The 22,283-nt window shown below is 37.5% G+C and overlaps 1 protein-coding gene across 4 annotated transcripts in view; it reads right to left on the bottom strand.

Annotated features, from left to right (window-relative positions):
• The window catches only part of RMDN2 (regulator of microtubule dynamics 2), a 54,771-nt gene that overhangs the window by 3,269 nt on the left and 29,219 nt on the right, over positions 1 to 22,283 (bottom strand). For all 4 annotated transcript variants that reach the window (XM_039718949.1, XM_039718950.1, XM_039718951.1 and 1 more), the window contains 5 exons: positions 18,989 to 19,064; positions 17,240 to 17,317; positions 9,252 to 9,350; positions 7,454 to 7,507; positions 7,285 to 7,365 (listed from right to left, as the gene is read on the bottom strand). In XM_039718949.1, coding sequence (XP_039574883.1) covers positions 7,285 to 7,365; positions 7,454 to 7,507; positions 9,252 to 9,350; positions 17,240 to 17,317; positions 18,989 to 19,064 — 388 coding nt within the window. The remainder of the gene's footprint in view (positions 1 to 7,284; positions 7,366 to 7,453; positions 7,508 to 9,251; positions 9,351 to 17,239; positions 17,318 to 18,988; positions 19,065 to 22,283) is intronic.

Below are 22,283 nucleotides of genomic sequence, written 5' to 3'. Positions count from 1 at the left end.
GCAAGCAGAAGAAGATGTGCAAGCTGTAGGAGGAATGCAATATACTTGTGTCAGTCCCATTTGTTCACCCTGAGGCTTAGTTCAGCACTGACTGAATACACAGCCATTTTCAACCTCATCTTTCTACTGTCAAGGCTTACATTTATTAAACACTCCTTATATCATTTTCAGAGTTGAATATGAGTTCAAAATGTTCTGCAAACTGCTACACAAAATGTCTTCAAATTACAGGGTCAGGGACTGTATTTTGCCTCATTCCTATTTTGTTGCTTTACTTTTATGTTTCATCATTCACAGGGGATATGCACAAGAAAAAAAGACCTGGGAGGCCAGGGACTGAACAAGGGGAGAGAGGGAGTTGAAAACAAGAGCAAGAAGGAAAAGAGAGCTGGTGGGAAAAAGGGAATGTTGGCTTATCTGGAAGTAGTCCATATTTTGACAATTCATTTTTACTGAAAAAAAAAAAATAAATTACTGATACATATACATGGAGAGTTACACATATAAATGTGCATGTAAAAATTAAATGGCAATTAAAGCCAAGACAGAAAGATAATGATTTTACCTTCCATCTCTGCTAATTATTTCCTTATGTGCTAATACACTCAACCCAGGCACTGCACATGTGTGCACTTGTTGACAAAGTCTCAACTGTCAACAGAGAATGATACAACCCCATGACCACAATTAAAATGGTTACACCAGCCAACGAAAACATAATTGTGTGCAACCACTGCCAAATCCCAAGCTGACATGCATCCTGTAGGGTTTCACTGAAGTCAGCAGGGCAGCATGGTACATTAAATAAGCTGGGCTGCAAGGGTGGTCCAAAGCTGTACTCTGATACGCAGTAACAGCAATGAGGTGCTGAGAGACACCCCTGCTTTTGGGTACAGCTGTATCGTTCCCTCCCAGCTCCAGGAGAAATCCTGGACTGTAGCAGAAGAGACTCCCAAGAATGCACAAGGGCTGTTAGAGAGCAATAGCTCTTGTGGACAGTATAAATCATGCAAAGCTAAATGCTATCCTATCCCTTCTTGGTTTCCTGACAGACCCTCACAGATGGTGTGACTGTAGTGTGCACTAACAATTGTATAATACCATGAGTTTTCTCCTTTGATATTGCAACACACCAATGCAATCATCCACGTGCCACCTTCTACATGACTGCTGTACGTCACAAGCTGCTGCATTCTGTGTTCTTTCATATTATCACTATCTTCTCTGGGGATTAACTGTAACTTCACAAGGCTTTTAGGATCAAGGCAAACACAGCTTTAAAATATGCAGCAAATAATTACAGATTTTTGGATATTACTTCAAGTAGAGGGAAAATACCCTTTCTCACACAGAAGAATACAAATAAACAGTTCACCTTGTTCAAGGACTACTGTTGAAAAATTACAAAACAGCAGAATACAATTCAGAATAGTTAGTAGTCATGTAAAATTTTAATTGGCTAGTCCTTTCCTGACTTGGAAGACTAAATTTCACCTATGATCTGGTTTTCTTTTACTACTGTATACAATGTGGAGCTTGTGGTGTTAAAGACATTCTCCTCTTTGTGTCCAGCTGCTGTCTCTCCCATGATGGGACATACAGATTTTCTTTCTGCACAGCCCTTGCTGAAACAGCCTGAACACAATCACACCCAGTTACAGCCCTCTCAGAAAGGTGCCTGTCAAGGCTTTCCTTCACCCTGTATATTGCCTCCAAGACAACATATTTCAAAACCCCAGGAGTTTGACTTGGCCCAGCTACTCTACAAAAATTCAAAACGGGTTTTTGCCAATTGATTTTGTAATCCTGGATTGTACCACCACCTCTGTGAATACTTCTTCCACTCTGCCCCTGCATTATCAGAATGCCAATGGAGACACACTACACGGAGGAGACAGAGACATACTCCATACTTTGGGGAACTGGCTGCTGACCACTCTTGCTGGACTAAGAACTGTGCTAACTGTGTTAGCTTTGATAGGATGTTGAAACAAATACTGTGTGATAGTCAGTTTCATCATAAATATAATAATCTTGATATTTATCAGGATAAACTTCATCCTTATGCATGAAACTGTGACACCACAATATCTTCATCACTTTTCAGAATAATTTTCAGAAGGAGAGAAGAAATAAGTACACAATGCAAACAAACCTTTTTTCAAGGATTTCAAAAACATGCATATAGAAAACTGATCACTAAGTTAGAGAAAAATAGACTATTCTTTGAAGTGCAAAATAATGTAAAATATTGGCAGTCTCAAATTATTTTAGCAACTCTTTAACAAATGTCTCACTTTCCCCTAGAATTTTAGTTTGAAATTTGATTTCTTTATAATGAGTTTTTACAAAATGTATTCCCTGAGCTTGAAGCACTCACATTTATTGTATACAAAACCACTAATTAAGGAATAGTTTTTTTAAGCATACTCAAAAAATGTTTTAGCTTTGAGTTGGTGCTGGCTATTAGGAAATTGTTGTTCAACTCCACAAATAGTACTAGCAGGAAAACAATAGCCTAGAATTCAAAATTAACACAAATCTGAACACTTCCCTTATTTCTGAATTGAAACATCATTGATTTTTGTTGGCCATTTGGAGGACAAATGTGCAAAAAATCTAAAGCAACAAATACTCTCTGAAAAACATGACATTTTGTATTGAAGATGTGAAAAGAAAATATTCTGGTTGATGAGAAAACAAAAACACTTTTATAAGGTTAGCCCAAATTACTCAGTTTCAATTGGTGTTTTTTTCAAAAACAAGTCATAATTTGTAACCTTCACTTTAAAAGCAATTACTTTTTTCTCCTCAAAATCTACTTAGAATGACAAATTACAATAGCAGCTTCAAATAAGATCTGTTGGAAATATCACAACAAGGTCTGCTCCTATGACCAATCCATGGCTGCTGGAGTGGTTATTTCTTGGAAAAACTTGAAAATCCAGATAGACAAATGGTCTGTTGGAATGGAACAGCTGATGGGTGCTGAAATTTATACTCTGACCTCTCTTCCATCCCTCTGCAATTCCCACTTTTGTCCTTATAGACAATATTAAAAATTAAATTAATAGCCAGGGAAATCAATTATGGTGTTGTACAAAAACATGTAAGAAAACTGTATGAGCATGAGTTCCCCTCAGCAGCTGCATTCTTGTGTAAAAATCCAGCCATTGTTGCTGCCTATTATTACATTTATCACCTCCTCCACACGAGTTTCAGATGTCACTGAGGCTGAAGGCAGAGTTTTTAACAAGTCTCTGCTTCCTACCATTCTACACCTGTAAGAAGTGAATGTCATAATAATGAATTTCTGTAAGATCTAAATCTCCCTTCTTTGTTAATTTCAACTCTGAATTGCCATAATTTCTAATTGCTGGGAAGGATGGAGTGCACAAAATCACCAATAATTTTGTAAAACACTTTCTTACCTTTAGGGAAGTTTTTATCTACATTTTAAGTAAGACTTTCAGCAACCCAGGGCAAATAAATTTCCTTTGCATTTTTTTTGCTTTCCTGTTTTCATTTCTCCAAAGACTACACTTTTTGTAATGCTACTGCTGCTTTTCAGATTAATTTTTTTTAATGTAATAGAGACTAGAACCTTGAAATTTTAATCTCTTTCTCTGCTAGGCTGTTAACTCCTTTTGTGGTGAGCTTATTGGTCCTACAAGCACAGAGTTCATTGTCATGCTCATGCTTGTCTCCAGACAGAAGAAAAAACAATTCAGTGACGATTATACTTTATAATCCTACATTGAGACTTGAAATTCTACGAGTTCCAGACTTGAAAACTTCCAACAATCTTTATTAAAAACAAGAAATTAGGGTCTTATTGCCCTTACAAGCAAAGAACCATGTATTCAACCACACACACACACACACACACACACCTACCTGTTCTGTCTTTCTGTATGCGAGACAGACACTCATGATTTCAAAATTAAATTACATTTTTCTCTTGAAATTTAGAAAAGTAATTTTGTTCCACCACAACAGTCCACCACATCTGGCTTCAAGTGCCCTTGACACAGTCACACTCAGCAAGGCTTTGAGCACACTACAAAGTAATGAGTCTCAGTAAGGGTAATGCAACATCCTCTAGATGAACAGAGCAGCTGTTAAGCACTTAACAATAACTCACAGCAGCCCTGAACACTGGGATCTCTTTTGCTGAAGGGGCAAATATTTCCCAGGACCCTGAGGTTATCCACCTGGGTAGCAACCAGAGAAAAACTGGACAATTTGATGTCCCATGCACCCCCAGCAGTGAAGTACCATTCTACACTATTTATGGCCAAGGAAGGACTGCATGATTCATTGGAGGTTTTTTGTTTAGAGAGGATAGAAAAAAGTCTTTAAAGTTGCACTGTAATATCTGCCTTGTTTTTCCAGATGTAATTTATACCAAATCTCACATATTTCCTTTAAAAAAAAATGCATAGACTGATAAGTTAAAAATGTGTCAAACTATTTTAAAAAACTGTCCTATTTTTAAAAATCCTCCTGTAACTCTTAATTTACAGGACTCATTCAATCAGAAATTGTTTCTTTTTTTATAATTTCTGTGTATCCTTTTTTTGAGGTTCAGAATAGGTTTTAAAGTTTGAAACAGGCCATCTGATTTTTTTTTCCTTTAACAAGAATAAGCTATCTTTGGAAGCCCCTTTACCCCTTGAATTAAAACAAACTCTGTAAATGGCAGAACAGATGCACAGAAGGGATATTTGGATGTGACATAACATTCAAGACAAAAATAATATCACTTAACTCAAAATGTTATATGAAATGAATCCTAGAAAAAGTGTGAAAGAAGTGTCCTGAGTTACAGCAGCTGAGAATTTGACCTGAGGATTAAAATGAGCTATGGGCTACTTTACTGATGTCAAGCACCTCTGGTTCCCAGAAATCACTGGAAACTGTGGATGCTCAGAAGCAATAAAAAGTAAAACAGTGCCTATGATAATTTTTTCTGCAGGATGATTTTTATCATGTAATACTATACATTTCCTCAATGTGGCACCTTTCCAGTAACTTCATCTGTCAGCCTGCTCCTGATTTTATGCCTTTATACAAATACATGTCTCTCACTAGAAGCCAACATTTAAAAACAATAAAGGAGTTCCCCTGCTTGAAGAAAGAGAAAACTCATATGAGAAACTATGATTACACTTGGGAATGATGGGTTTCACATGACTGTGACAGAACACCACGCTGCTGACAACCTTGAGATCCTGAGCTGTGGCAAATGGAAACAAATCCTCACACTGCTGCTGACCTGTGCTTTTTTTTTAGACCACGAATCCCATCTTCTACAGGGCTGCAGTCAATTCAGGCACTAATAAAGTGCATATTAGCATCTGTTTATTACTCTCTCCCCAATGCCTCTTCAGTCTTATTACAGTCTCTTTCCTCTCTTAAACTAATCTCACTAAATGTTATTCCTACATACAGCTCCAAGCCCTGAACCACTTCACTTCCAACACATTTTCCCAAAAATCAGTAACAGTCTTTCTGTAACACAATAACCAAAACAACATGTAATATTCAAATTCAGATGGGATTTGAGGTAACAGTCAGACACAGCAGAGTTCATGTTCCAGATCTCCATTTCACAGTAATTTCTTTCAGCGTGCACTTGGTTTTTTTTACCCTGTGCTGAGTGCTTGGTTGTTTTTTTTTTAAATTGAATTACATACTACTGCCCTAATGCCATATTCTTCTGGACTCTTTTTTTCTAAATCTAACTCAAAACACATCACAAATAAACAAGACAAAGGACACAAATCTGTAATATCTATAGACTTCGTCAAAACAGGAGAGGTCAAATCATCTTTTCCTCTTCAGATGGACAAAAGATTTTTGGGGCCCATTTGACACTCACCATTTGACACAAATCAGTGTAATTCTTGTTCTCATCACCACCCTACTTGCCAGAATACATACACCTATCCCTAAGACTCCTTTTGAATTCCTGCTTTCTCCTCAGGGTTCCTTCTCTTTCTCAGGTCTGCTGATACTTCACAAATGTGATGGGATATTAAAGAGATAATTTATAGCAGCCTTTCCTATGTAATAGGCAAGCTGAAGGTATATTTTAACAGTGAGGTAAGAATAGAGAGAATTAAATCATTGTCAATGTTATATCAGTATCAATACATATTTAAAGAAACACTGAACTTAAGCAATGATTACTTAATTTATGATTGGTACATACTATAACTGGGGCCAAAAATTAGGCCACCCAGGAGCAGCGGCTGGTGAGGCATGCAGGGGTCTCTCTTCCCAGCAGGAACACTTGACATAAACATGTTAGTGCTCCACACACAGCATTTATTGTCAATCAAGTTAAAGAGTTGTTTAATGGTCTTTTCCCTTAACTTCAAAGAATTAAATGGGATGGGGCCAATTCTTCTCAGGAATCACCTCCCTTTCTCCATACCACATCTGCTGTGCTCAGAGGGGGTCCCTTAGGCTGAAAAAGCTCAGGTTTGAACTCGTCATGCTCTAGGATGGTAAGATGTTTCCAGTCATAGGTCAGTTATGGAACTTGCTTTTACACGAGATCAGACAGAGTGCACCTTCTTGCCATGACTTGGTTTATATTTGAGAAATTAAACAACTTAAAATCTCCAAAATATTTGTAGAAATTTTGTGTCCAAAAATGTACCAAAATATACCAAATGTACAAAAATGCTCTAATGGGCCTAAAATACTGTAATGGGACTCAAGAGGAATCTTGTTACCTCTTAGAACAAACTCTAGGCCAGCAGATGTGACTTGAAGAACTGTGCCTCCTTAACTGCCTTGTGGTTGAAGACAAAGCCAATCTTAATAACTCATCTGTCTCTGCTGTAGTTAACATACTGCCCTTGACAAGAATCACAAACCAGAGGCTTTCAGGAGCAGAGACAGAGACTGTAGGACAAAAATCCAGAGTGCTTTCAACTGAGGAAAACATAGGTCTGGGGCAAAATTTCAGCACAGCTAGAGTGACACACTCAACTGCTTCTGCTCAAGATGATCTAATGAAGTGGGTTGAATTACAAAGAGTACAATTCAATTTCTGATACAAACGAGTCCCTGACAGTTCCCCAAACAAAGATTTTTTTTAAAGCTGTTGATACAGACAACTGTTATGAGCCAACCTAAAGTGGAGGGAAAAGGAATGTTCTGTGCTGAGAGGAAAAACTGAAACATTATGTTGTTACCGGCAGTGCAATAATGGATGCCAAAGACAAGAGAGCAGGCACAAGGGAACAAGTTATCACTCTCAATACCCACCTCATTAGTAACTGAGAGAATTGACAGTGCAGAATCACAGCACTTCAGTGCATTGGTTTTCTGGCCAAGATCTTTATAGCACTGAAAAGAAAAAACATTTTGTTTCCAATCAGACCACTGTAAGAACACCAGAGTCTACAAATCATTATTTTTAAAAGAACTTGGTTACCTTTGCCAAATACACATAATTGCATTTGGAATATCCTGGATGCATTTCTTCTGCCTAAATAATAAAAAACAGGAAAGAAAATAGACATAAAACTTGCATGATGAGATTTATGTGATCTGCATAGCATTCTAAGTAATGCACTACATTTCCTCAAACATCAGACTGAATCATCCCTACTCTGTGTAATGCAATCTGTTTAGTAGCATTTCAAAAAAAAAATCAAGAAAACAAAAAAACCACAAAAACCCTAAAGCAGTCACATGAGATGCTGACAGTGAACACAGAAAATGTTCTGTACTGCTTGCTCTCCTCTGTCCCTAAGCACTCTGTGAAGATCTATGGTCATTCTGTACAAGATCTACTGGATTCTTTCACTTACAGGAAAGGCTTAAAGATACCACTGTCTATAGATTATTAACATTTATTTCCTCATCAAATAAATAAGAAAGCAACCAACCATTCACACTTTGAGTAATGAGTAAAGAACTGTGTTTATCAATTTTACAATTATTTCTCTTCCACAGTCTCTTATCTTCTAGCTTCGGGTTCACCTTTCTTTTCAAATTATCATCTTCTGAAAAGTTCAGGTAATTTAAAAAGTTTAATAATGTCTTGGGTTTTTTTTAACAAATCAAGGCTACAGAAGCTTACAAGATGAGTAAAACTCTTACTAATGATCTACGAACAAAGAAGCAGCTTTGAATCAAAGAACAGCTATTGGGAGGGAAAAATTACATCAGTGAAATCTATAGTAGCTGTAACCTTTGGACCAAAACAATGCTGCTTTACCACAACTGTGTAGAATCAAACAACTGAAAAAGAAACCTAAACAGTTGTCTTTTAGAAAGTAATTTGATTTTTGTTGCTGAAGATGACTTAAAACCACAGTCACTCTGCAGCCCACCACAAAAAGCCCTGAAGCTAAAGTGAATGTTTCAAATTATTTCTACCACTTTTGGAATTTGACCTTCAAGATAAAATCTCTTAAACTGGGAAGATGGTAATGTATTGTACTGTCCAAAATTCAGGAGATCATTAAATCTTTAAATAGACTAAGAACACAGAAAAGAAGCACTTTTTACAGTGAGGAAAAGATGCCTGTCCAATTTATTTGAAAAACTTTGATAGCAATTGTAATGATAGAAGTTTATGATTTGAATCTAGTCTTGTGAAAAATTTGTAAGCTTTTGAGCTCCAGAAGTAGAAATTATTCATATAGAAAGCAATAAAAGATAGATTTATTTTATTCATGTGGTGTTTTCTTGTGTTCAAATAGAATGCCCAGGAATATGGACCTATATGACAGCTTTCTTCTCTACTTCACTACAAAAGTAATTTCATCTCCACAAATAAGAAAAGCTTCTACTGAAATTCAATGGAAAATAGTTTCAGATCAGAAAAAAGAGAAGCATCACAATGTCAAAGTTTTCCTTGCCTATGTCAACTCTCTTGCAGAAACAGGCAAATCAGCAATTATCACTATCACAATGGTTCATCTGTTTCAGCAGCATATGTAACTAATCTATATTTATATCACATTCAATTCAATAACTATTAACCATGCAATTAATTGGAGTATTTCCTGAAAATAAATAAAGAAAAGAAAGGTGCTAACCACTCATGTCCAAACTAATTTTAAAAATGAAAAGAAAAAAATATTTTAATAGAAAGCTCAGTCGTGTTTAGAAAAGCCCTGAATTTATAGCTACTGAACAGTCTGTTGAACAGACATCCTGACAGTACTCACATATAACAGCTGGCAAACAGCAACACAGGAAAACCCTTGGCTAGGACTTACCTTAAGGAAATTCTGCAATGCTTCTTCTACTGTTGAAGTTGGTGGAGTCCCAAAGAGAGCAGCAGCTACTTTCTTTTCAAGCCAAGACAACTGAGCTACCTAGAATTAAAAAACAAACAAACAAACAAAAAATTAAAAAGAGATTTCTTAAGAGTTGCTTCTCAGTTTTGCAGTAAATAGTCTTTTGTATTGTACTAACTATACAACATATTTTGGAAAAGAACCTGTAAAATAATGCTTTATAGTGTCAGTTTGGCCAGCTCAAAGAAGTCTTTTGGATTTTAGAGTCATATGACCAAACACCCATATAAGGTTACTTCCATGTTTAAAGCTTAAAGTACATTTTAGGTTTCATAGCATCCTGTCTTTTTTAAAAACCTAAGGCTAGAAATAGTACTTATAACCTGTTAAGGTTTTCATGAGATAGACAGCTTTGCAAAATAATCTATGCACTTGACTACTTTCCTACATTATGAAAAGGTGTTGCTGCAGTAAAAATGTGAGTGTTTTTGGAGCTTGTATAACAAGTTCATTTATTGCACAGAAGCTGGTGACAACCACTGTTAAGAAATAGGCTTCATTTTTAGCTCTTCAATCTGACAAATGACACTTGCCAACGACCTCAACTCATTTCAGGAAGATCAGCTGCTATAAAAGGACTTTAGGAAACTGTCATATTGCCACAAAATGCATATGACTGACATACACTGACACCTGACAGAAACTGCTTTGGTCACTGCCATAAGGTATTTGGCTCCATCACCCAACCCTCGTATCTCTAGTAGCAGAGGAGTTGCTAAGAAATGCAGTGTGAAAGAAGAGCCTGTTTAAGTGGAGGAGTGAAGCCACCTTCCTTTGAACACTTCTACAACATATGTAAAGAAAAGCCAGGAGTTTTTTTCCTTCACATCAGTATTTGAAGCACAGCACTGATGGCTCCTGTCACAGAGCAGATGAGTCAAAAAATAGTAAAAACCAAGGTTCTGTGTTTTCTGGCCTGATCTATGAAGAGGCAACACAGAGAAGAGAAACGAACACACAGGGCTAAGAGAGCCTCTCACCAGAGACTTGGAGATGAGGTAGGAATCACATAGGGACATCTCTTTTTCAAAGGAGCTGCAATTCAAACAACAGAGTTCAGCCTTGAAGTCAAGTCTCTCCTACTGTTATAAAATTTATAAAAGGTTTTGCTTTGTTTTAGATGATTCCTGCCTCATTCCCTGGGTTCTCAGTATCTGCAGGGCTGCGCTGCTCCCCCTACCAGCTCCACCTATATCCAGCAATTACCCAGGAAAAGTCAGTTAATAATTGTAAATACGAGAATCCACTGTCCCATAACTATCCACAGCTACCAGACAGCTTCTCCTTTGAACAGACATCAAGTTCTACCTACTTCTTGTTGCAAACAAAAAATAGCATTGCAAAGACCAGAAATACAGGTCAGCATGCAGCAGGAAAACGCACAGGATCATGGTTTCTCATCTGGCCCCAGTGTCTCTAGCTACATAAGAGCAGCATTGCATGGAGACAGAAGGCATCCTGGACAAGTCAAGCTAGCTGTTCAGCAGGGTCCCAAGGCCTTATCTGTTATATTTGTTACATGTTGTCAGTTAGTGTCTCACACCAAAGCACTAAACTACAACCCAGAGAGAAACAATATTACAAAAATAGAGCTTTTGTTTTCATTCTTTTTCACATACCTCGCCTTTGAAGCTTCTTCTGAGAACATAAAATGTTTTTTACAAAACCTCTCCAGCAATCATGGAGTTCCTCCTCACTGGAGCAACAAGATGTTGTTGTCCCTGCAGTGCTTTCCCACTGTGCTACAAACTGCAACATGCTGCTTAAAACTTCTAATTGTAGGTATAAATATAATTTCCTTCCCCATTTAATTTCTCTCACTGTTGTACAGTTTCTGAGACATATTCTACAAGAGCTATTAAAAGAATTTTTGTCCTGTTTTTTTCACATCAATCTACCACTTTCACACCAATCTACTCTTGCCTTGTTCTCTCTTCTCTTGGAAGAGGAAGGGGGTTTCTGTAATTTCTAGGTCCATCAAACCAAGAAGGAGGAAGACAGGGGGTAAAAATAAAGGGAATGTGTTACACTGCTCTCTGCAAAAGCACACCACACCCTGGAGATACACACTGCACAGACACAATTACCACACTCATGTCTGCTGTTATGCAATCATGAGGAAAAAAAAATTACAGTTTTTTCATGTGGAGTTATAATTAACCATTGAAAACACAAGTTCTTCCTGGCAGTTACTTTATTTTCTTATGAGATTTAATCAGAATGAGGCTTTAGTCTTTATTTTGTCTGGCTTGGGTGCTGTTTTGCACTACTCAAATTTCTAAAAAGCCCAAACATATAAGCAGTTGGCCATTAGGCAATTCCTCTTCACCTACATTAGCCTGGGATGAACACTCCTATCTTTCTTTTCCTCAACTACAAAAGGAGCACAGACACTAGGGGTAGGTAAAAGCAGCTGAGGTGAATCCCATCACAACAGCTTAACTGTGCCCAAGTCTGTCTCCACCCCTCTAGGACTGAAGGGGGACAAATGGAAAAGACCTGTTATATGCAATGCACAAAATTGTGTCCCAGAGCAATAATGATGAACAGAAACTTATACTCTTCCTCTAAACACACATAAGTAAAGTCTTTAATTTGAAAAACTTTGAGTAACTCTTACACCATGTTCAATGAAATGGAAACATCATTCCTACTATACCACATTATTAATGATTCTCTGTGAGCAAGCACAGGGAATGCAACCCCTGGAGTAACGTGTGTATTCTGCCCTAGTGTAGTGCACTCAAGGTTACTCCAATAGTGCAAAGTGTATCTGGAGGTCCACACAAAATCAAGTATAATGAAAGGATAACTGTCATCAACTACAGCAGAACCATGATTTCACTTAGGGAGTGTTCCAAGAGTAGTAGAGTGCAGCAGGTAATAAGGCAAACAACTACTGTTGCAAGTAATAGCTACAACAACAATAAGAAAATTAATGAATGAAGATTGGTTTTGCCCTACAGATGATTTCCAAATGTTAAGTGAGTTTTAGTTTTTCAGGTCTCCTAAATCCTGATGTCAGTCCTGCCAGAAGCCTGAAAATTCAGAGAAGCACTGCAAGGAATACTGTGTTTCCACAGAATATCAGGTTTTAATGTACTGGGTCACTCAAGGAACATCACTTCCCAGCTGCCAAACATAAGGATAGCTACTCCCACCCACTCAAGAGCAACAAACAAAGGCCTGAGGAACCATCAGCCAACTCCTGACCTCCCTTAGAGCTGAAGGGTAGTGGGTTGTCCTGATAACCTGGCCTTTGCCAAGGAGAGTAGGCCATTCTACAGTATCCCAAAGCAAACAGAGATGTTTGTCACAACCAATCTCTCCTACAGATCCATCAACAAACTGTCATCCATTTATCCTATACCAAAATATCCAGAGAAGGAAGAAAGGCACTCCCAGAGTTAAACTGCAGCTGAACATTAAGTTCATGGTCGGCACTCTTCCATCAGGCCTCTTGTATCTCTGAGAACAAAAAAAGGGGTTCTCCCCTAAATTCTGGGAAAATGAATTTCAAAAATATCCCTTTCTCTTCCTTAGCCTAGGATCAGCAAATGTGTATATACCTATATATCTATATATCTATATATATGTATGTATGTACATGTATGTATGTATGTGTGTATGTATATTCTGTAACACTGGCTGGATTTTTGTCTTCTGTTTGTTTTTTATGAAAAGCAAACCCAGCCCATTGACAGCTCCTTTCAAATTCCAGGATGTTGGTATGAAGGAAACTAACCCACCTGAATTGAAAAAGCATCCAGAATTGACTTTCAGTCCTAAAAGACATCCTCTTCCAATGCTTCTTTGCTAATAGCTCACTGAACACATATCACACAACTGTCTTCCATAAAGGCAAATCACAGCATTGATCCAGCTTCAGTAAAATATTAATGGCACCTAATTAAATATCCTCAGAGAGTTTCTTTTTCTTTTTCATTACAATATATTAATGTAAAATTGTACTAAATAATTTTGCAATGTTTTGACTTCTGGAAGAGATTAAGTAACTGGACACCAATTTTGGAATATTGGCTTCCAAAAAAAACATTCTCTTTCTTGCCAGCTGAGGAACCTGGACAATCTGCACAGGCATTTAGGTATTTATCCAACTTGAATGAGGCTTTTCAATTTCCAGTAAGGGAAGCCCACTTAGACAGTACACAAAGGAACTGTATCCATTTATTCCCTGATGTAACCCAAACAGATACTGGGATACACCAGAGACAAATCCAAAACATAGCATATAACTTGAAGAAGGAAAATCCCAGGAGATCTAATGTTTAACACACTACTAGCATTTACCAGGGATTCTGATCCAGTTTCACAAGGACATGCTAGCCTGTGCATGTGTGTAATGGCACACATGTGTGCCTGTCTGGTAATGCAAGTAGACATAAGTCATAACTACAAAGTTTTATAACCTATTTGAAACATTAAAACACTTAACTCCCCCCCAACCATATAGTTATAAAGAACTATCAGATAATTGTTCCCAAAACTTTAAGGAAATAATTCTTATATACCATGCACCATAGATGCATTTACATCTTGCATACACAGCAGGTCTCATAGGCAAAATTTTGCCCACCATGACATCTATGAAATGACTGGTGAAAATCTTGCCTACTTGATTGTGATACCAGCAGTAATTTTCTAACAGAGCTGAGAGGATTCTGTGATCCTCCTCTTTTGTACAGCTCTACTGACTTTAAATGGTTAGAGAAATAAAAAACAGCAAAAACTGATTTTTAGACAAGGTGGTGCACAACTGTCACTGGCTCTGCATCACAGACAAACCCCAGCTGATGTGAGGCAGTGAAAACCTAGCTCATCCTTTCTGCTGGAAGGTGCTATGACACCTTGCATCAGCTTCATTTCTGGCCCAGCAAGAATAACTGCTGAGTAAGAAACTCGGCAGCGCTGTACCACTGCTGCTTGCAAAGGATTGCACTACACTGAGGAAGGTGGGAAATGGCAGTCAGGCCAGATTAAACTCCACTAATTAAACAGCTTTTACTAGTACAGCATGCAGACTTTGCATATAGATTTCAGTCTTCAATAAATCTTCTGCATCTGCCTCCACTGGTTTAGGGGTGACAGGACTGACAGTTGGACTTGATCTTGAAGGTCTCTTCTAACATTGAGGAGTCTATGATTCTATACTTTTTACCTCAAAGTCTTTTCAATGGCTTTCCATTTCTGAAAATGAACTGTAGCCCCGAGTTACACTTGAAGCATCCCCATTTACAGTATCTTATGCAATTCCTGTTTGTCATCCAAGAAAAAAATAGCTAACATTAAATTGGGAGTAAATGGGAAATATCTGACTATACTAGGAAGGCTAAAGTACATCAGATTTCACAAAACTGCTATTAAAGCCTATAAAATATCAAAAACTTGTTATTTTTTTAACTACACTGTTTCAGTAAAAGAATATGTGACCAAAATTGCACAAACATACCCTGGGAAGCCATACCTATGAAAGAAGAAACATTCAATGGTCAATCCTAACTTGATCCCAATCAGCTAGGCTAAATGTAAAAACTAACCTTCTTGCCTGAATCATCTTTTTTCTGCTTTAATTATCTCACACTGGACAACACCTTCCCAGCCTCAACAACAGTGAGACTGAACATTAAAAACAGAACATCTAAGAGGAGCATTATCACTCCATCTACAGGTACCAGAATAGACAAGTGACAAAGGAATTTTTCAACACTCCATCATAATCCCTACCCTAACAAAGTATTTGGAATCAATTCCACAGCCAACAGTCTTCTTTTGGGATAATTACTACAGCATAATTACTACAGAAACTTCACAGTCTGCAGAACTGAAGCAAGTAATTTGGCATATCTTCCACAAGCTCCTATGACTACTATATCACACGCACGGCCAAAACCTGGGTTAGTGGATCAGCACAGAAACAATTCACTCTGCTGAAACTAGAGAGGATTACCAATCTCACTGGGCTAGGGTTAAAACTAGTAATGCCTCAAAACCAATGTTTCCAAATGACCTCAGCTTGCTACTGAAAGTGTGCAAAGACAATAAGTTTTTAAGAGCTGACAACCCCAGAAGCTGAACAAGATGTTATTCAGTCCTATACTTGCATTTGTTTAGAGTACACAAATCTGTTCTGTGTGTTTCAGGTTACCATTTTGTAGTAACTATTCATGGCAGTCACAGAAGGCAAGAACTAAAAAAAATAAGAACAACAGAAATCTGAATTCAATCCTTACATATTTCAGTGGCTACATGTGTTTAGGTAGATTGTTTCATCAATGTTTCACTCAAATAAATGCAAGTCAGGTCATAACCTAAAGCAAATGTAATATGTGGTTTCAATGTTTAGTAAGGAAGTCCTGTATAGATGTTGCAAGTGTGGGATATGAATTTTTAATGATACAGTACAACAAACCACATGTATTACTGAGTCAGGAAGTGGTGATTAGCATGAAAATGAAATGAGTAAAAAGCAAAGTGCAATAAAAACTAAGTGAAGTATACTGAGATTGTGTGTTTCCAAAAAGCAGCAGCTCACATGAGAAATAAGCCATGAAAAACATCTGGGAGTATTTGGCTTAAATGGAAGCTGCAGTTATCTGTTGGGGACAGCACAGTATAAAAGTGCTTAAGGAATCAGTGGTCAGAGAGATGCTTCTCAGAGGCAGGACAGCAGGCAGACTAAAGGACCATCTTCAGCAACTTATTTTTGCATAACTAATGCTGTTATTCAAGAGTACACTGTGACAAAAAGCAAAAAGTCAAATTCCTTGAAAAAGCTGGTGTCATTCCTTATTCAAATCAACAGAGAAAAAACATGGTTGCTGAAAGCTCTTTGGAAGTTAAATATATGAACTGAAAAACTGCTGAAAGATTACTTTGCATTAAGCCTTGTTGCAGATAAAGACAAAGTCTGCAATGTGTCACAGCAAATCCTTCTTTCCAGTTTGCCGGCACTTTGTAGTGACTTGCACTGGAAGTATCCAAAAGAAAAAAGCTTGGCTGGAATTCACTGTGCATTAGCAGTCATTATTCTGAGAAGACTCACAGTGATCTTTTACAGCATAGACAATGCAAGAATGTTTTCTTCCAACAAAAGATTCTTCAAAGTACTAGAGATGAACCAGTACGGACAGCCAGCTGAGCCCTCAAAGATGTGGATTACCAAAAAGACAACTCTCTTATTAAAGCACAAGCACAATTTTTCTAAAAAACTTATTAACATTTAATCTTGTAAATTATTCTATTTTTTCATATATGAGTACTTATCACTACAGAATCTACTATAATCTAATATAATCTTTATAAAATATAAATTAAAATATATAACTAAAACAATATTGTACCCGTATGACACAAATTGCATTTCATGCAAAACTCATTGGTGAATTACATATTTTTATGCATGAATATTATTTGGACATTCCCTTGGAATTTACCAAGCCAGTATGGTAGCCTTGCTGCCACAGGCATAATTCCACAGCATTTAAATGCCTTTAACTTAAGTAATGGATGGGAAATAAAGTCAGCACAAGGCTATGTTACCAGCCCAGGTCCACCCAGAAAATTTACGGCAGAACAAAGAAGTAAAATTAAGAGGTCATCCTTCCTCCCTTCCAAAAATCAGTTACTTTTTATTCATTCATTCAGATAAAAAACCTGAACACAACAATGAGGGTCATGCAAGCACAACTTACCTAATTACACTGCAGGAATGGTCAACTGTGAGCATCATGCATCTGACAGTGAACTCAGGAAGTGTAAATGTCTGCTTCATTTAGCTCAAAAAACATCTACTTAAATAAATACCTGCTTTGTCTTAAGTCCCACTATTTAATTATAATTTTCTATTATACTCAATTCATACATTAGATAAATAAAACACAACTTACTGAATAGCACCATCTTCCATTTAGGTAATATAAAAATGGATCTTGAGGCTTAAGTTCAATTGCCTTGTCTAGGTGCTCCTATTGGAAAGAAAATTAGCATCACTTTAGATGTTCACTTGGCAAGTGTGTTTACATTTTAAGGAGTTTGCTGCAAATCAGGAACAAATTTAGAAATTCTCTTCTGCTGCAATTGTCTTCTAACAACCTAAAACTTTAACTAGCAAATCCCTTCCTCATGGAGGGAAACCACAAAATTATTTAGCAACGTTGCACGCAATGCAAGAAGGCATGCTGTATTTAGAACATTACTAAATAGCTCTAAAGTTCAGTCAAATAATTCAAGAACTTTTGTCTTAAAAAGGCAACTGCAATTAAATTAATTTCATTTACAGTCAGTATCAGGAAACTATCACAGATCAAATCAGTGAGGAAGTAACTACTCTTGAACAGATCCCACATGCCAGCACCCATTACTGAAGCATAGTTCCTTCCACCCTGGAATGTGACAGCCCCAATGAAATGGTACTTGACACAACCAGCTGTGTGAAATTCAGAAACCAATGTGAAATTCAGAAAATAAAATAGTTCTGTTTATAGTGAAACTACAAAATCTGTAAAATATCTAATGAGGTCATTTCAAAATAATTTTCATTTCAGGTCATGAGTACCTTTATTTCTCTCTTTAATTTACCACAGAAAGCTCTTATTGCTCAACCTTAGCTGGAAGAAAAAATAAATATTTCAGCCCTACCATTTGCCTCCCAAAACAGATTTCATTCAAACATTTCTTCCCCCCCCCCACATATGTGTCTTCCTAATTAAGCCAGTCACAAAAGTATTTGACTTACATATATATAAGAGACTACTATACTATCATATCTACAAACTATTCAGATAGGAGCTATGTTTTCATACTACTATCCTCCCAAATCAACAGATTTCAGGATTATTTGTGAAGAGCAAAACTTCCCTGAAATGGCTACTGCTCACACCGCAGTGACTCTTAAGAAAATTCCATCCTTGAACAGCTGCAGCACTTGTGTTATTTGTCATTTTCCCTTTGTTCCCAGTTTATCCCAGTGCTCGGGGCTTAGCTGGCTTGGCACAGCTCAGATGTAATTAATGCTCTCTCATAGGAAAGCTCTGCCACACTCCAAGTCCTAACACGGACATGATGTGAGAGGAGCCCATCGCAGGCATTCCCCAGGGACTGGAACATGTCTGTTGCCTTTCACTGTCACCCAGAAAGGGGGGACGCCAGCTTGGAGGGCAAGGGATGGATGGAAAGTGTCTAAGGAATGCTGAGGACAAGGAGGGGGGGGAGTAGCACATGTAACACAAACAGCTAACTCTAAAAAACACAATTACCTTTGCAAGGACAGAGTTAAAACAAACATTACTTAAGGGCAACATGAAGGATGACTGCAGAACTGTGTTAGATCACTGCTTGCTGTTTCATATGTTTTGGTTTTCTAAACAGAATCATTATTGCCTTTCCTCCCCGCTTTGACTACAAAGGAAATCAGAAATCTTAATGCTGTTCCCAGAATCCTACCTCATTTCTTATATTTTGCAAGAATATAATTTATTTTCCTACATAATAATAAGCTTTTCAATTTAACTTCAGCACCAAAATAGACCTGTGAGGCAGAATTACTGTGTTGGAAAAATCTATCTTTGACACTATATAAGGAAATAACTTAAAGGAATAGCTTAAAAAAACCAACCCCAAATCCTACGAAAACATACCTTAAAGAGATAACCATTCCTGATTTTGTTTTGTACACTTTCAAACTGAGACATATAGCCACACATAATTGCAAACCTGAGAGGGGAAAAGAAAAACACACACACATACTTTTTGTGATTTAAATAAACCTTTGAATCAAATTACAAAATATTTCAATACCTAATACACACATTTACATCTTTTTTTTCCATTCTCAATGGCTGGATGGAAGTTTGGCATGAGCTATAAATATTGAGGAACAGACAAAAACACAAACCAAAACAAAACAATGGAAACAAGGAGAACTTTAAACGACACTGTTTGGGTTGTCAGTTAAGTGAAAAAACAGATTTCTCCCCCAAAATTTCAGCCATTTATTTCAGAGTGCAACACTTCCAGACTGGCTCTGCTATTGACAGTAGTTTACCTTGACACATTGTGCTCTGCGCTTCACTGGGAACGTGAGCACCACCAGCTGCAGAAACTCACCCAGGAAGGCAAATGCTTGGGGTGTGCCCAGCAGGAAGCTGTACACACCTCAGAAACATTCACAGTTGCCTTCCACCTTTCTCAAATACCCCAGTGCACTCCTGCACTTCTGACATTCTTCTAGTGTCGTTAAAATTTGAAAACATACACATGCATTCTGCTCCAACAGGATCACTACTGCTATTGCTAGATGTCTATTGCTAAGACCATTTATTGTTTCTATTATTATTACTATGATTATCATATATTGGAGACACTGGTAAAAGAAATGTGAGATAACTTCTATAAAATATTTGTATTGTTAAGCAGTTATAAGTGAAAATATTTTCAGAGGAAAACCTAGATTCAGATCTCTTAAGCAGCACTATTATTGACACTCCACCTAAATTTCTATTGCTTTCTTCTTATTTCTTCAACAGTTATAGAACCTCTATGCATAAGGAATCTCTTGCAAAAATATCAATCACAGTTTCCTTGGACATATTTTCATTGGTATTAAGACAACTTTGCATCTCTGTATAAAACAAAAAGAACCACCAAAGAAATAGTTAAGCAGCAAAAACTCATGTAGATTATTTTTTCTAATATTTTTCAGAATTTCACTTTTTTATCAAATATTTTACAATGCAACACCAAGCAAAAATAAAAATTAATCCTAAAAGAAGGAAATCAAGTTGAAGTCCAGAGGAAAACATGTGTTATGCAAGAAGCTTATTGAGTTAATTATGGTAACACAACCACAATCTGCATGACACACACAGTTTGTAAGCACTATTAAACATCAGCTTTCTTGAATTTCTTTATCTAATGTAATTATTCAAGCTCCAGTGAGTCCTCATTAAAATGTCATTGGTAACACAACCCAAGAAATTATTTTATTGCTTACAGTTATACCTAATGGTTTTAAGTCAGAAATGCTCATGCTACAGGTTGTTTTGGTCTGTAGTGTTTTGGTTAGTAAATATTCCCAGGTAAGGCACGGAGCCAGCAGAACAGCAGCTGAGCTTGTAAGAGCTCCAGACAGACTGTCAAACACTGTTGAGCAGGGTGTTTGTGGTGACCAATGTGCACTGGACAAAATCCAGCTAATGGCAGCACTAGTGCTGACAGAGCTGGAGCCCGAGTGCATTTCCTATGGGAACGAGCTGCAGTTGAGGGAAAAAGCGAGGGGTGGGGGTGAGGAAAGTTCAGGTATTTAGAGAGAGGGGGGAGGTAGTGAAAACTTTATTAGGGTTAAGTAACTCAGGCAACATTGCCCCTATTCCCTTCACTCATTAAGTGCTAATCAGATAAACTCAGCATACCATAGCTAAACGGATTGCTGCTACAAAAGAAAACAATGAAAAGCGAACAAGCTAATCCAGCATCTTGCAGTATTTCCCTGTCTGTGCGTGACAAGAAAGAGGGCCTTAGTTTAAACTAGTTCAAAGAAAAACTTCTACTTACAGCTAAAATCTCTTGGGAGGGAAATCCCAATGAAATTTTCACTGAATTAAAAGTAAACTAACCTACTAACTTTAATTACCCTTTATTTTTCCAAAGGAAAAATAAAAATGTCTTTCATATCTTTATTTTTTTTTTAATTTGGTTTGGTTTTTTAAATTTTATACTTTTGAAATGGACTAGACAGCCAATTGATAAAAAGTAATTATTTAATTTTTGAAATTCTATGGCATTTTGGATATTCATTTCATTTCTAAAAAAAATCCCCCAAACAAAACAAAAAAAGAGCTCCAGGTCCTTTCTTTCCTGAGAATATTTTTTAGACTTTTTAAATAATTTTCAAAGAGTTTAAAACACCAGGTAAACTTTTATTTTCAATGGTGCACAGGGTAATGTTAATCACTGAATGTCTGTATTGTAAGGGACCTTAAGGTCAAGTTCCAACTGTCCTGCCATAGGCAGGGACCCCTTCCACTAGACCAGGTTGCTCAAAGCCATATTGTAAGGGACCTTAAGGTCAAGTTTCCCCCATAGGCAGGGACCCCTTCCACTAGACCAGGTTGCTCAAAGCCCCATCCAGCCTGGCCTTGAACACCTCCAGGGATGCCCATTCTCTGGGCAGGCTGTTCCAGCGCCTCACCACTCTCATGGTGAAGGAAATGACCAAAGAAAAAGAGGCAGGGAGTAACTAGAAACTCTTCCATCTGGTTCTTTGTCGTTCTTTCTACAGCCCCGGCGCTCCATGGTCACCTGCCCCATCTCGTGGTGACAGGCGGAATACTGAAAAGATGAACATACAACAACGTGCAAATGTCTAATGAAATGGGTAAAAAGCACATCTGTTAGAAGTGCAAGCGATACTGGTTCTCTGCACAGCCATTACCTCCCTCACACCCTCTGAATATCAGAGTACTGCTTACAGAACTTTCACGGACAAAAATAAAGAGGAAATCGTATCAGCAAAGAGCTGCCAGGAATGACCTCTTTGCTGAGCTGATGTTACTCCTGGGTAAAAAAACTAGCCCCAGATGCATTAATCCAGATAAACACAACAATAATTACCTCATCAAGACCAACACAGTACTTCAGTTGGTATTAAAAAATGTAATTCCCAGACAAAAGAAAAATTACTGAATACAGTGTAGCAGCATATGATTGATCCCCACAATTAACAAACCTTTATTGAGCATAAACACAATCCAACAAACTCAGTATAACAGGTCAGCAACACGTTCCTCCATTAGAAATGATGTCCTGAAACTCAGACTTGCAAGAAACTCTTGCTGACAGAGATGGATGCCAAGTACCTATGTACCCATCATGCAGAAGGTCCTGATCAAAGGGAATTAACATCTTCCCTTCTGGTATGAGTATTACAGGGAA

Source organism: Passer montanus, unplaced genomic scaffold, assembly GCF_014805655.1.
Source record: "Passer montanus isolate IOZ18808 unplaced genomic scaffold, ASM1480565v1 scaffold40, whole genome shotgun sequence".
Taxonomy (NCBI): Eukaryota; Metazoa; Chordata; class Aves; order Passeriformes; family Passeridae; genus Passer; species Passer montanus.
This window is presented reverse-complemented; position numbering and strand designations above follow the sequence as displayed.